At 42.9% G+C, this 15906-nt stretch overlaps 2 protein-coding genes across 3 annotated transcripts in view; both read right to left on the bottom strand.

The window, feature by feature from the left end:
• Nucleotides 1-1033: 1033 nt before the first annotated feature.
• Nucleotides 1034-8963, bottom strand: CH25H (cholesterol 25-hydroxylase). Its single transcript, XM_007179144.3, has 2 exons — nt 2913-8963; nt 1034-2786 (listed from the first exon to the last, which is right to left on the bottom strand). Exon 2 carries the CDS (start codon nt 2382-2384, stop codon nt 1572-1574), a length of 813 nt encoding a protein of 270 aa, XP_007179206.2. The 5' UTR covers nt 2385-2786; nt 2913-8963; the 3' UTR covers nt 1034-1571.
• Nucleotides 8964-9101: 138 nt separating this feature from the next.
• The window catches only part of LIPA (lipase A, lysosomal acid type), a 106949-nt gene continuing 100144 nt past the window's right edge, over nt 9102-15906 (bottom strand). For both annotated transcript variants that reach the window (XM_057531584.1, XM_007179141.3), the window contains exons 9-10: nt 10293-10364; nt 9102-9414 (exon numbers count right to left, since the gene is read on the bottom strand). In XM_057531584.1, coding sequence (XP_057387567.1) covers nt 9181-9414; nt 10293-10364 — 306 coding nt within the window. In that variant the 3' untranslated portion in view covers nt 9102-9180. The remainder of the gene's footprint in view (nt 9415-10292; nt 10365-15906) is intronic.

The following is a 15906-nucleotide window of genomic DNA, read 5'->3' as shown; positions in this document are numbered from 1 at the left end:
AGAGGGCACGCCCATTGGGAGGGAATGTGAGAAAATCAGAGGGGCACTCTGATTGCGTCTTGCAAAGGTCTGGAGCACCGAAACGTATTTCTAGGGAGGTTCATTTGGCAGAGTATGGATATCAAGTCTTTAGATGGATTTTTTTTCATCTTTAAACAAGATAGTTTGGTGCACATATTATGAGCCTAGAATTCCATGCAAAGCTGCCGTTCTTTAGATCTTTTGTCTAAACTGTCTTGATTTTTTAACTTTACCCTATCTATCTAAATTGTGTTCCAAAGATAAAATTAAAACAATTACGCAGCAGCAGAATGGGGTACATGATGGGTGACAGGTGTGCACTCAGTTATAGGCACATTTACTGTCACAAGTAATCTATGAGAACATCTGGGACACAATCTCCTTTTGCAGGTGAGGAACTAGGGATCTGGGGCCAAATTTCACTTTTTCTTTCTTTGAGAAAGGAGTATGCAGTTTGCATGTACGTCTTCATAAAGAAAAGTGAACATACAAAAATCTCAGATTGCAGAGACAATGTGTGATGGTCATTTGTATTAGATGGCTTTATGAAAAGGGGGGGCTCACTCATAATCCCTCCCCTACCTATCAGCCCCTTTAAAGCACACACTTGACTTACCAGTTTTGCAAAGCAAGGCACTTCACTAATTCTATTCATCCCCCCAACACAGCCCTTTCCCCCCAAATAATGCAATGGTGGCCCAGCATTAATCTCACCGTAAAATTTTACAGAGTAAGTTTTATCAGTTTTCTGTTACACAGAAATCAACTAAAACACATCCAGAACAACTGTTTTTCCCTCTGTGAAATCTCTAGACCAAAACCAACAAACAGATCCCTTCTCCCACCTCCTTTCCTACAAGCTCCCCCTCCCTCAAACCTGCCGCCGCCAGATTCCTCTTTCCACAGCTGGGCTGATGCAGACTCTGTCGAGCACCTGCCATCCCAGCTCCCTCCTCTCATTTCAGTTTTTATCAGTCAAAACGCCAGTGAAAATGCCAGAAGCCAGTACCTGTTTGATTTATGTTCTTTTTTACTTTTTTTCAAGCATAAATAACGTTTCCTTCAATATAAATATACAGTTCTATGAAAACAAAGAAAAAAGGCGCAATAATCTTAGTCACTGCCCAGCAGGAACATGTTTCATTGTTTACCGAGTCAGAGATAAGATTCTCCATAAAAATATATTATTTTAGCCTAGTTCTAGGACACCTTCAAACAGAGTGAAATTCCTTGTTCTACAAACAAACCCCTTTAGAGATTATTTAAATACGCCAGTGATTTTGGATACTTTATACCCAGAAATCAAAGCTATTGAAGTGAGCTGGAATTCCACATCAAGAATATAATTGTTGACATACAAACATCACATAAATTACTTTACTGGATTGTGAAAAATACATCAGATTTTCTCTATAAGTTTCCAGCAAATAAAACAAAAAAAGCAACCTCAAGTACGTCTCTCCCGATTCAAGGGTGAAACGCACAATGTCTGAGGTACACCCACTCCTCACCACAGCACACACTACTACGCCGGGAGGGGTGCCTGCATGTCACTTGGCGTGAGCAGACCGCAGAGTTCCCAGTATTCTGTCCCAGTGTGTGAAGTAAGGGGCGAAGTTGCAGGTAAACTGGGAGTGATGCAGGTCGTGGTGCTCCACGCCCCCGTACCACCCGAAAGGTACCAGTTTGTGCGTGGACCAGGGGAAGTCGTAGCCCGAGTGGTCCTCCACCGACAGCCAGATGTTGACCACGTGGAAGGTCAGGACAGTCAGCGGGTGGCACTGGAGCAGCAAGACGTTCATCATGTCAAAGAAACCCAAGGAAAGCAGCTCCCCGACGCTCATGAACTGCGTGGCCAGCGCGAACGGGGACGAGTTCTGGTGGTGCATCTTGTGGAAGGTCCGGTACAGCCAGGGCACCTTGTGGTGCAGCACGTGCCACACGAAGAACTCGGTGTCGAAGAGCAGCAGGCAGAGCACGACGTGGCGGACCAGCTGGAGCAGCTCGGGGGCTTCGGGGGGCAGGAGGGCGGGGCTGGTCGCCCAGTGCAGCAGTGTCATGGGGAACACGAACACCACGTGCTGGTAGAGCGTCTGCCCTAGACAGCGCAGCAGCTGCCAAGCCGACGGCGAGAAGTCCGGGTGGATCTTGTAGCGCCGTAGCGCGGGCACCCAGGGGCACAGGACGTCCAGCACCACGAAGGGCAGGCAGAAGCCCAGGTAGGTGGTGATGGAGAAGACGACGGGGAAGAAGGGCGACTGGATGAGGGCCTCCCAGGTCCTCAGGCGGTCCCAGAGGGGCTGCAAGAACAGCTGGCCGGAGCTGCAGAGGACGTGGAGCTCGGAGCCGTTGCGGCTGCTCATGATGAGGTGGTGTCTAGCAGCGGCTGCCGCCCGGGTCCTACCGACTTTTCTTAGGGCTTTCGGCCCCGCCCCCGAGTGATGTCAGCCGCCGTTTTCCTCCCTTTCCCGGCTTCGGGGAGCTTGCATAATTAAATAATCCAACCGAGTTGCGCTTAGTTGCTGTAAATACTCATCTACGGCTGCATTTAATCGGCATTCATGTATGCAGTTACGCAATGGCACGCAATACTTTCCATGCATGCAGGATTACGTTCTGATTTTTTAATTGACGTACAATTGACACACGATACCACGCACAGGTCTTCAGTGTAGCGTTTCTACGAGTTTTGACAACTCAATTCATGGATCCTCACCATTCCCAAACAAGATGAAGAATACTTCCATCACCACCGGAAAGAGCTCCTTTGCAACCAATGCAGAATTACTTGTGTTTTTTAATACATACATAAAATTGCGTCTATGTGTTTTAATAAAGATACAAGTGTAACTGCATTTAAAAAAACAAAAAAACTTTTAAAAGCGACGTACCTTTCGTATTTCGGATCTTTTCTTTCTGCTCTCGCCGTATTGATGTAACCAGCAGTGATCAGCAAACTAACCTTTCGCAGAGTTAACCGCGGGTCTTTGGTGGCGCGCGGCGGCGAGCAGCGCAGGAAATCCGACTGGCGGGATGGGAACCTCCTCCAGTTTCAGGGTCTCCGGTGAGGAGCTATGCCCGCCAGCTCGGGAGTGCTGCAGATCCCACCTCACGCAGACTCCCCTGGAGGAGCCCCAAAACCTGGCGGGCGGGTCGTCCAGACCAGCGACGGGAACCTGGAGGCACGGAGGGAGGAGAGGGGACCGCGACTGTTATCCTTCACTTAAAAAAAAAAAAAAAAGTCAAGGGCTGGATTTAACATCCAGAGCCTGCCCAGATCTGGCTAAAAGCCGCTGCATCTCAATTTGGGGTGGAAGCAGTCAAATCAGTAAACCACCCACTTTGAGGAATCAAGGGAATATTTTTGCATTCTGGAAGCCTCAGGGGAGTCTGTTGATTGAACAGATGATGTCACGCCCTCCCTACCTTTTTCCCTTGCTGGCTTCGCGACGCCAACTTACCCCACGTCCTTGACGCCTATCCCCCCAAACCATCCCAGGCTCAGAGAGCCCACCGGCGAGGCCACGCTCACCTCAGCGTTTCTCCACCATCAGCAGGAGTCGACTGGCCTGGACTGAGCCTGAGCAAGTCGTACTAGGAGAGCTCTGCGGGGGCTCGGGGCGGGGGCAGGGGGTGACCCCAGGACTTGCATGAAAAGCAACCTCCGCGTTTGACCCGGGGGCCAGACACAAGGGGCGCCTAGAGGATAGAAGTTTGGGACGGAAACTTTGAAGCCAGGGATCATTCCTAACCCTAGCTCTGCCTCTTCTTGCCTCTCTCCATGAAGCTTTTCGTATTCTTATCACCCCTTCCTTTCCAAAGGGAAATAACAATAGTAGCCATCGCATGAGGCTACTGCAAGCATTAAATGAGAAAACAATAATAATAATGTTAAAGTTACTATGTAACGTCTGCCAGGCATTAACTAAGTGTTTTACTTGAAGTGATTTCATCCAGTCCTTAGAAGAGCAGGGTTTGCCACACTGCCAAGATTATTATCGCCATGGTCTTACAGAAGTAAAAGTATAGTGCCTGGAACAGAGTTACAGAATGAGACATATTATTTTAAATGTGTACTCCACATTTTACCTAAAGAATAATTGAGGAAGTTTGCATTTAAAATCAAATAAAGTTATGTAAAGAGAAAGAAAAGATATAAAGCCATATACTATGAGGAAATAAGTACAACAAAAATATAGACCAATATATGGGCCTAAAATATAGGATATGTAATAGTCCAATTCATAACATATATATTAATATATGATATATATAGGATGTTTTATGTTTATGTATACACACACACCCCTATACTAGGTCAATTCATAATTCAGAACCTCCTTGAACTGCCACTAATGGAATATGGATATTCCTTAGATGCCCATTCTCTGGAACCCCCAGCCTCTGGCCCTACCGCAGCCTTTTTAATTTTTTTTAAACTCAGTTGGTCGTAAGAATATTATGATATTCTGTTTGTGTCTTGATCAGATAAATGTTCAGAAGCAGCTTTGAGCTTCTTGACAGCCAATGCAAAATAGGAAAGGGGGTGAATTTTCTAATGTTGCTTGGATATCTGAATGGTAGCAGAGACAGGTACCATACAGGCCCTTGGCCTCCCTGCTGGGGGGTTTCTCCCACTTAGACAGCCTGTCCTTTCTAGGCTTCTCTTCAGTCTTCCCCCTCCTCCACTGCTCTTTGCAGGTCACCTTTAGGACAACCCAGGCACTTTCTTCTTTCCCATTCCTGGTAGACATCACCCTACCTTTGAATTCTGTATAACTCAAGCAGCATCTCAGAGAGAAGGGGAGGGCTTTTTCTCCTTTACTTTTTTTGGGGGGTGTTGGGGGGGTGGGGTGATTTTTAAAAAGAAGTTTATTTGAGAATTACACCACACTATTGAATGTCTCTTATGCCATTTACTAAGCCTTCACTCTTGGGCCCCTCAGTGCTCCAGAGGGACCATCAAAGCTCACTTTCTCAGACTTACAAATGAATTCTGCTCAGGAGTAAAATATCACTCAGATTTGCCCTCCACAGAAATTAAGTCAACCTTCAAATTTCCGTTCAGCACATGCTGTTCTTCTCTTTGGTTTCAGCTCTCATGCTTGAACGCTTTGGATTCTCTCAGATTTAAGTGGGTGGCTTCATTTGCTTAATTTGGATTTAGCTAATAGATTGCTATCAGGACTGCCTCCTCTGAGGTCCCAGCCTCAACCAACACGTTCTCTTCCTTACTTGGTTCTTCCATCCTCTATCCCTAAGCCTGTTAGAATATGCTCCAGAAAACCCTGAGCAGCAAGACCTGAAGCCACAGCTTCAGCCTGCTTGGCCCAGGCTCTGCCCTCTTACTCGCAGCACTTTGAAGAATAGCCACCAGCTTCTCTGCCTTTCCAGCCCATGAAGCACCCCCAGGACAGAAGTCTGTGTCCTCCTATCTACAAATGCAATCGTCTCGGGGCAAGTGGTCAGTTAAAATCTCATCAGTTGTCCACTCTCTCTCATGGAGGATGCTGAAACAGTAGGCACATTTTGACGGATCAAAACCATCATCACTTAATGGACCCAAATAAAACTGAGCCCTATTTAGCCTTGACTTCAGTGGTACCATTTCCTGCATTGGCAAACATGCACTTTAAACACTTTAAACTTACACAAAATTTACTTAATGGCTTGCTAGATGAATAGGTCTTTTTAGGGCACAGAGTCTACCTTCTAGGATTTTTTCCCCCAGTGTCAAGCATCATACCTTGCACATAATGATGTTCAAAAGATATCTGTGAACTCAATGCTCATTTTAGAAGATACTGGCTTTAAATAGAGGCTTAAAAAGGAATCATTTTTTTCTGGGGCACTGGTTGATATCATTTAAGTCTATTTACTTACTGGGATTACTGGGATGGTTTTCCACAGAAGGGGGTGTTTACTGACTTGTGATGGTATTAGGATTTTGGCCACACTGTTTCTTGTGCTTCTCCAGGTGGTTTTGACTTCTGTGTATTTTTGTCTTGGCATGGTCTTTCTGACAGAGATCCAATCACTTTTCTGAGAGTACACCAATCAGGTCTGTGCATATTTAACACAATCTCAAAGCTATTTGGTACCAACTCACAAAAAGACAACGTGTAATGCCCCCCCCCCAAAATAGAAGATGTAGTTGGAAAAACCCTTTACCAATGACACAATCTCTTTTTTTGCATGGCCTTTACGATTATTTTTTCTTTCCATAATTAGGTGAGACTGTGTTGGCATCTATCTAACCGAAACGATTATTCCTGGATATCAGAGATGAGAAGTGTTGTAACATTTTACAGCTGTAACACGTAAAACTCATAGAGGGTGGAGCAAACTCAAAGATCAAAATCTAATCCCTCCCTGTAAAAATGAAGACTCAGTCTCAGAAAAGTCAAGACTAGCTAGGGTTCAATAGGAAGTAAGAGCCAAACTGAGAGCAGAACTTGGTCAGTGTCAATTTCAAGGTAGGTACCTCTACAGGAGGAGGTTCGTGTTGGAGTGGGGCATCGAAGTTGCATTTATAGGGCAGTTTACAAAAGACTCAGAACACAGTAATTATCAACACCAAAACAGTAGGGGATGCTGATGAAGAACATGGGGGGGAGGGTATAAGCTCCCCCAAGAGAGTCCTTGATGGCCTTATTTGACACAGATGCTGATACATATTTGGTTTTAAAAGTGTTCTCTTTATATTTTGATCCATCTGTGTCACGTGTAAGTGGGTGCTTCTACTGACATTGTTGGAACTCTCAACAACCTGCTTAAAATATTTAAAGCATATACAATCGTCCCCATTAAAAGGCATACCGTTGCCTGTAAAGCAGAGAAAATACTCACCTTACTGGTCAGAGGGGTGTTGTAAAGATCAAAGCCTTATGAGAGGGCTTCAAAACCCCGGAAGGCACAGTGTAAAAATGCGTGTAAAACTACACGCATTTACACAGTGTAAAACTAATTTGTTTTAGTACTACTAAACCAAGTTGGTAGAGAAGGTTTTACTTGTTTAGTTTGGAATTGATCTTGAAATCTGTACCTTGCACAGTACAATAAATACTCAATAAATACTCTTGAATGAATCACTGACAAACTTTTTTAAAAATCAGAATTATGATAACCTGATGTTGTCTTTCAGGGGTCACATTTTGAAAATCTCTCCATATATCAAAAAAAAAAATGACGAGTTAAAATTATAGGATACTTTAAAGGTTTACATTTAACAAATTAACACATTTCATACCCACAAACACAAAATAATCATTGTTTGGAGATAATATCAACAGTCTTAATAAGTGTGAAGCCTTGGTTAAAGCATTCCCCACTTCCTCCTCATGTCTGAGGTTCTGACCACTCTTACCTATTAGGCAAGTTTTTATTTTCATGTCCCATTTGGGGCACAGTTATTCTTTGAGAACACTTTTCAGATATTACAAATTAGGCAAGAATTAGTTATAATCCTGGACAGAAATGACCACAGACATGGTTGGTCTTACCAGTCCTCAAATTACGAGTTGGCTCCTAAATCAACAAAGTTCTCTGCCTAGCCCAGAAAAGGTAAGAAGCAGAGCCAAGAGTGCCCCCTTATGGCGAACGAAAAAAATGACTTCATTCTCAATTGTGACTACATGTAGTGGCTTTACCCAAGTAAACACAAGATCTTGGAGTTCCAAGTTGACAGAATATTAACTAGTCTTCTCCTTGCCCTAGAGGTCTGTGGAGATCTTTGTGCTCTGCTCCAAAGAATATAGAGCAAACCCAGTGGAAAAGAACAGAGTCAGAACTCCTCCCAACCTGTTACAGGACTTCTCAAGGCACAAGGTCCAATCTTGTTCTGCGCTGTCAGCCAACGGTGAAACAAAGCTACATGAATGCAGCTAGGGTTGTAAGGATATAAGAGCCTACACAGCTGCATCAGGAGCAAGAGGCCAGCAACAAAGGCAAATGCACCGTGTAACCCAACTGTAGCAAAAATCACCATGCAACATCTCCACCTCTGGACTGGCCCACATACTGAAGAAAAATCCCCAAAGAAAAGTTTGGGAAGGAGGTGAAGTGAAAAACACTCCAATAACACGTGGACTCTATAGAATGTAGCCCCTGCTCATTCATTCCCATGGTCTGAGTGGCAGATTTACTGACCACAAGTTCTCAAGGGCATCTGAAGGAGACTCCATGGCAGCAACCAAAGAAGGGAAACCAAGCCACCTAGGACACAGAAGCCATTCTCTGACGAGCTCTCTCCCACTACTGCTGGAAAACAACAAAAATATCCACTCACTGTCCTGTTCTTTCTGGCCCTGACCCAAGAATCTTGTACCGACCTGGTTGGCCAAACCAGTTTGCCTTGGTCAAAGGAGAAAGAACTGTTCTTTCTTTAGGGGGACATAAGGCCAGCGGGGAGAGTGGCATCCTCCTGGGGACGTATATCCTTCGCACCTAGTACAATTTTACTCTTTTCTTTACAATTTCACTTTAGTTGCCACGAAAAATTAGATTACACTTCAGACCCCCCCCAGATGTTACCTGTGCATCTAATTTCATATGGCTAAATGACCCATCGTTTGTCACACATTCTGTCAGTCCGCATATATTTATTAACTCACTAATATTCCAGGCTTTATGTTAGATTCTGGGCATACAGAGATAAGTAAGATATATCTTCAAGCTTACAGAGTAGTGGGAGAGATCACATTAGACCCCTAAATCTATGTTTTGGGGGCCCTATGGCATTGTCTCTGCCAGCTTTGGTTGCTTCATTTGTTCAAGGAGAGCATTTGATGGACAGTCCTTGAATCCAGGGTCCCACCTGCAGCCACTACCTGCACATGGGGTTAATCAGGGCTCACTCTCCACTCACAGCCTCGCTCAGTGGAAACTGCAGATTTCCAAACCATCACCCACCCCTCCTTAGGTTTAAGACCACTCTCCTCCCCATGGGAGAGGATCAAAGGTTTGCAGGCAGTTTGTTTGATTAGACAAAAAAAGCGAAAGCATTTCTTATCCTAACTGGAGAGAACTGGGCATCTTCAACGGCATAATTTTCTTGGATATAAAAATACGAAACGCCTGGGAAAGGAAAACAAGTATATTTAGAGAAATTAAGCAAACAAATTTAACATGACTTGATAGTAAATGTCTCCAGTCTGGCGTTCACTGATACTTCCTCATTAGATTTATCATTTCATTATAGAGCCGCCACGGGGCATCCAAGCCCCAGATGAAGTCAAGATGCTCCCACTCAGGAATGTGCTCGTGGTACACCATGTTGGAGATCTGGGTCAGTAAGACATTGACGTCGTTGACGTCCGCAAGCCAGTCCTGACCCCCGCTCCAGACAGCGGTCCGCACCAGCATGTCTCTCACATTGTAAGAGGGAGGGTAACTCTGTAATGAAAACCCATAGAAAGCTTTGTCTTCGTTGTTTTAATTGACAAAAATACAATCCCCAGTAAACACTGATTAGTAAATCTGATCTGAGAATCAAAGACTAAATTTTGAAAATCACTCTGTTTACTTTTCAAGTTGCTATTACCAGAACAAAAAGAAGCCTAACCCGCAAGAAAAGAATACTGGCCGTTACAACTGCTAGCTATCGAGTTGTTACCCTGTGCTGGGCAAGGTAACGAGTTTCATCCCCTGGGAGGAAGGCGTCATTCTCCCAGGTAGTTGATGCCAAGCTGTAAAACTAAACCAGGTGGTTGGGAAGGGGCTTTGGAGTCATACCCACACCTCCCTTCCCTCTGGGGTGTGACACAAGTCATAGAAATTCTCTAAGCCTCTGTTTCTTCCTCTTTAATCATCATCATCATCACATCCATGTCACAGGGATATTCTGAGAATTAAATAAGAAAAACACGAGCAGAGTGCCTCACATTTTAGAGCCCTTAGCATCCAAAAAGTGGTCAATTCATTTGTATATGGAAGAAAAGGTTTAGGCAATGCAATTTGGCCAAGGCCCCCAGCCACCAGGTAACAGCCCTAGGCTTGTCTGACTCTTAACGTCTGTGTGCCTGGTCACTACTCATGACCGATGACAGAGGTGACTATTTATACAGAGCCAGGGAAAGGACAAAGTCCAAAGCACGAACCAGGATGCTCAGGTTGTTCTAGAATTGACTGGGGGAAAAACAAAGGCTACCTAGTCAACCCTCCCGACCATTTCGCCCCGCACCTGAGCCCAGCCAGAATCCTCATAACTCAGGCTGGCTTCCTTGATGAGTTTTCAGGGCCCATTTTAATTCTAAAGACTCTGAAGACTTTACCTGGTTGTAATGAAAATAATTCTTGGCACTACTTCCCCAGTCGAAGGCTTGAAACTTCTGCAATTTAATAAGCTAGACAGAAGATAATTGCGGGAGAAATAAAGTTATCTAACACAGAAATCTGATATAGCATCACCGGTTGCAAGAGTTCACCCCCTCAGATAGCAAGTTTACACCGATACCCAGATTCACTCTTAATTTCCAAACTGCAATTTAAAATAAAATGGCATAATTTTGCTCTCCTTTCCTAAATGACTCAATTTCTCACTGTGTGATTGGAAAGTAGCTATTACATGACACAATAAAGCAGCTACACATATGTGCTGTAAATGATCCCGGATCAACATTGCATCCGTTGGATAAACTTTACGCTGATGTTTTTTATTGGAATTTGAATCTTAAACTTTTCCAAAGAGTTAACTATCTCACTTGGGAAAGAAATACATATATTTCAGCTCTGTGCTTTGTGACCACCTAGAGGGGTGGGATAGGGAGGGTGGGAGGGAGGGAGATGCAAGAGGGAAGAGATATGGGAACATATGTATATGTATAACTGATTCACTTTGTTATAAAGCAGAAACTAACACACCACTGTAAAGCAATTATACTCCAATAAACGTTAAAAAATAAAAGAAATACATATTACATATAACACATGGATGAATATATTAATGTGTATTTATATGGATAAATATATTTATATTAGTATGTAAATACATTAATTGTACATGTAATTATATTACATATAATCTCCATATTTCCTATATATCCATCCTATTTGACTATATTATTTAATATTTTATTAATTTCATTTATTTAACACTTTTTCTTGCGTACCAGTACCAGTAAAATCACCAAATTGTACTGCACACCGAACAATTCTAATCAGTTGAGGATACTAGAGCCATGAAATGATATTGTATATGAAATTTAAATGTATGCTTATTTAGGATAGCATGATATAAAAATATTAACAAAAAGTCACTTATTCATAAATTTTTAAATAATGCAAATCCATACCGCCTCTATATCCCCCAATTAAAAATATGTCAAGAATGAAATCCAAAATTGGCGAACCAAATGAACTGGAAACTGTTTAAGCGTTGGCCAGAGGGTGGCGCCTGGTAAACAGGACAAACCTAGGCATTCTTTGTCAGAACTGCCTTTGGCTTCAGTTCTTATCAATTGCATAAAATTCTACTGTTTTATACAATAAACAACAGTGTGAGATGAGGTACTACAGTGGGAATGTTTAGCATCTGCTTTTGCCATTGCAAATGACACATATTAATACCTGCAGCACATTTAACAAGCAGAGTAAGATATGAATTTACAGCACCTGTTAGTGCATCTCTTCCCTAGCTCTAATTGCCAGTGAAAATATATCAATGCAAGCTGTTCTGCCCCCACAGACAGACATCAGCTTGTCACTTTCTCACATACGTCTTTGGCTTTTATATAAAGCACCCAGAGTGAGTGTAGAAACAAAGGAAAGACGTGCCGAGAGTTCAGGCTGAACTTCAGATTTGACTTTTGTGCTCAGCGTCATAGGACTTCAAACTACGCCCTTGAAAGGGCATCTCAGAAGGAGGGAAATGTGAAGAAGACTATTTATAGTAACAAAAACCTGCTAATAAGCTAACATCCAATGACAGATACTTGGTTAAATACATTATATTACATCGATATACACATGGTATGCCACTGTCGTACGTAAATATAATACAATAGAAAGAAAAACTGTTTATAAATAATACTAAGTGCAGAAAAGTCAGAAAGTAAAATTGAACGTGCACTATGGCTATACTTAAGTGGTAATCTTATGTGGATAAAGGTCAGGTGAAAATGCTTATAATACTGGGAGAGACAGTTTTTAAAGTCTCTCCTAATATTATAAGCATTTCCACCTCACCTTTATCCACATATGAATATTTTAAGTTTAAATTAATTTTAAACTATTGTAAAATAATTTTAAAAATTATTTTAACATCTTGTTGGTAATGAAAATGTAAATAGGTTCAACCTTTCTAAAGTACCATACATATTTGGAAGTCTTAAAGAGATGCCTACCCTCTGATCACTAAGTCTAAGACTGTATCCTAAGGAAGTCATCTGCCTAATGTATAAGGACAGATCTCTAATTCAAGAATATTTATCCCAGAATGTTTTATTGCCAAAAAAACCTATCATAGTAATAATAATAATAATTATAAATTCAAACAATAAAAAGTTGTCCTCAGTTACAAATATTTCTCAGTGTAGTTATTGACCTGGAAAATCATTTTTGATTATGGCAGAGACTGCTATTTGCCCCCCAGTACCCATTCTTGCCTTCTTCCTTTCAGTAATAAAATTTCTGAGCCTGCACCTCAGAAATACAATGCTGTTTAATCAAATAAAAACTAAAATTAGTAAAAAGTGCATGTAGCATAATCTTTCTTCTGTAATGGAAACAATTATACCAAAAAATTATAAGATTACAGTGTAAGAGTTCAGGACATGCCACCCCAAAATATGCTGCTTTGGCATAATGATTATTTTGAGTTAAAGGCACTTGAGAAACAGAAGATGTGAAAAGGACGCTGACCTTCCTTTTTCTTTCTAAAAGGAGAACACAAAACTCCCATGTGAAAGAAGCCCTCCCTATACCAGGAGGAAGAAGCGTAAAAGAGGAGGCTGAGAGAAATCTATACAAAAAGACCTTGTGAAAATAACTCTCATGTCTTGTAAGTCTCCCCATATATTTTAGTTACTTTTCCACAACTGCTACTCTTTGTTCAACCTAGTATATAAGCACTTAGGCCTAGTTACTTCTTTGGGTCTTCATTTTTGTGAGGGCTCCTATGTACACGTAAATAAAATCCATATGCTTTTCTCCAGTTAATTTGTCCTATAGCGGTCCCAATCAGAAACCCAAAGAGGGTAAAGGAAAAACTTTACCTCCCCTGTAATACGCAAATACTAATCGTAGTTATCCCTGGTGGTAGGCATACAGGTAATGTATTTTCTTCTTTGTACTCACATATTTTAAAAATTTCATAATGAACATATATGTATAACAAAAATTTTACTAAACGTCTCTTACAGTGTTTTGAAGAGCTTAGCTAATGTATATTTTGCATATATATTTTTTTAAGCAGCAGGTTTCAAACAATAGAGAACATCAGATCTTACAAGGTGCTTATTAAAATGCAGATCCCAGAGCCATAACCTCAGGAATTCTGATTCTCAACAAGTCTTGGGTAGACCCAAGAAACTGTATTTTTTTATAGCACCCTAAGTAATTCTGAACAGCACTGTAAAGATATGTTAGGACCGGCCTTCTTCAAACAGAGCAAGTAGCTGGGCTCTGGGCATAGCCGGCAAGGGGGCTAGAGATTCCGGAGGGTCTCTGAAATGTGGGAGGCTTATAAAGAGAAGAAGAAGATTTGTAAGCTAAATTTAAAAAACCCAGTGAAGAACTAGGTTTTAGAACTTCGAGAACTGAATGCTAATTACTTATACAAAAGATCCATTTCAAAATTTACTATGAATAGAATGGCCTTTAAGGGCACCCCCAAACTCCTGCCACTGGAAACCTCCCAACTTCACATCTGAATTGCAGCCCTCAAGCCTGCCGGCGTCCAGGCCCCACACACCCTCAGCAGAAGCCTCTCCCAGCAGGGACCAGGGCTGCTGTCCCAGCACGTCCTGGGTAGGCAGAGAGTGGCGGTCCCTGGCTGGCAGCCCTTGGCCAACAGCCCAGAGGAGGGAGAATCAAGAAGGTCCTATGAAACAGCTGCACAAAGCAACCATTTTCTTAACAAAGGGATGACACACAGAGCAGAAGAACAAAGGGCAGGGCTGCCCTCTGCAGGGAATCTGGGGTCAGAAACGTTCGCGGCACACATTGCGATGCGGCGAGGACCTAAAACCACATGGTCACCACTGGGCCCGAGGGTGGTGCTCTGATCCACAGCCAGCAGCCTCCGGCCCCAGTCAGCTGCTTGACAAAAGGGCTGGAACAAGAGCAGGGGCCTGGACTGCAGCCAAGCCAAGAGCTCTAGGCAAACCCAGCGCCAGTGGGGGCCTGCAGCACAAAAGGCTGGAGGACTACCGTGCCGTGACATGCAACAGGGCACTCTGACAGCTCCGGCCACCACATTCCCAAGGGTACCTGAAAGGCTAGGGCTGGCTGTCATCTGCGCTCTGCTGAGGCACGGGGGGTACCACGCGTGGGCCGCTCAGCATCTGCCTTCAGCTCAGCTCAGTGGTCCTCCACACAAGGGAGCACTGACTCCTGAGGTGACAGAAACTGGACCTTGCTGAAAAATGTCCATTAGGTGAGAGGGTAAAAATGCTCAGAAAGATAAGGCTCTTCTGATGGCAGGGTATACAGAGAAAACAAGCGGCTCTAGATGGAGAAGTGCCCGAGGAGAAAGGTAGGGGATGGAGTGGACACTTGGGAGTGAATATTTGAGGACTTCTGAAGGTTTCGGGACATTCCTTCAGAGGTAAGGGTGTGCTCTGCAGCATGTCATGAGCTACCTGCCTTCCAGATGCCCCTCTTCTAGGCCGAACTCTGGTACTGAGTCACTGACGCTTAACACTAGGCCTTACAGTCACTATGGGGCTAAAAGCCTCAGGCCGGGTCCCGCCTGGTCCCATAGGGATGAGCCAAGGAGAGGTAACCGATAGCACTCGCAACTGACAGCGTTCCTGGGACAACTGAGGAAGGATACCAAAGCGCCAGTGATGTCCCGGATCAGAGGTTCCCAAATCCGGTTGGGCAGAAGAATCTAATGGGCAGAATTTTTTTAAAATATAAATTCTCACCACTCAGCACCAGAAAGAAATGAAGTACTGATGCACACGACAACTTGGGTGAATCTCAAAATAATTATGCTGAGAGAAGTCAGACAAAAACAAATATATACTGTATGATTATATTTAGACAGAACTTTGGAAAATTCAAAGTAACCTATAGTGACAGAAAGCAGATGGGTCGCTGCAGATGGGAGAGGGTGGAGGGGGTATTAAAGGGGGCCTCTGGGGGTGACAGATATGTTCACTGTTTTGATCATGGTGATGGCTTTGCAGGTGTATATCTATGGCAAAACATACTACATTGTACACTTTAAATATCGTATGTCACTTATACCTCAACAAAGATGTTTAAAAAAAATAAAGGTATACACACTCCAGTCCAAATGAATTAGAATCTCTAGGGATGGGACACAGGAGTCTTTGTGTTTAAAAGCCTGGATTGTAGCTAATCCAACAGCTCTACCACAAACCCAATATCCCTTACTTTTTTAAAATAATATTTTATTAAAAAGTGTACTTTTAAAGGCAACTCACATGATTCTGATGCAGGCAGTGACTGCCAGTTGTTTGAAAATTGCTATCCAAGGCACTCACTGCATCTTGGTTTGAAGCTTAAATGGTGAGTTATTTCATATTTAAAAAGAATTTGGGGGGAAAAATTATACAAAAACATGTCCTGAGGTAGAAAAAGTCCCTGACATACTGTCAGGTGAAAAAAAAAAAGCTATAGAAGAGTAAGAAGAAAAGAAATCAATCTATTTCTACAATTATGATTTCTATCTATACCTTTAACCACTTCTTTCCGAAA

The sequence above is a fragment of the Balaenoptera acutorostrata genome, chromosome 16, assembly GCF_949987535.1.
Source record: "Balaenoptera acutorostrata chromosome 16, mBalAcu1.1, whole genome shotgun sequence".
In the NCBI taxonomy this organism is placed as follows: Eukaryota; Metazoa; Chordata; class Mammalia; order Artiodactyla; family Balaenopteridae; genus Balaenoptera; species Balaenoptera acutorostrata.
This window is presented reverse-complemented; position numbering and strand designations above follow the sequence as displayed.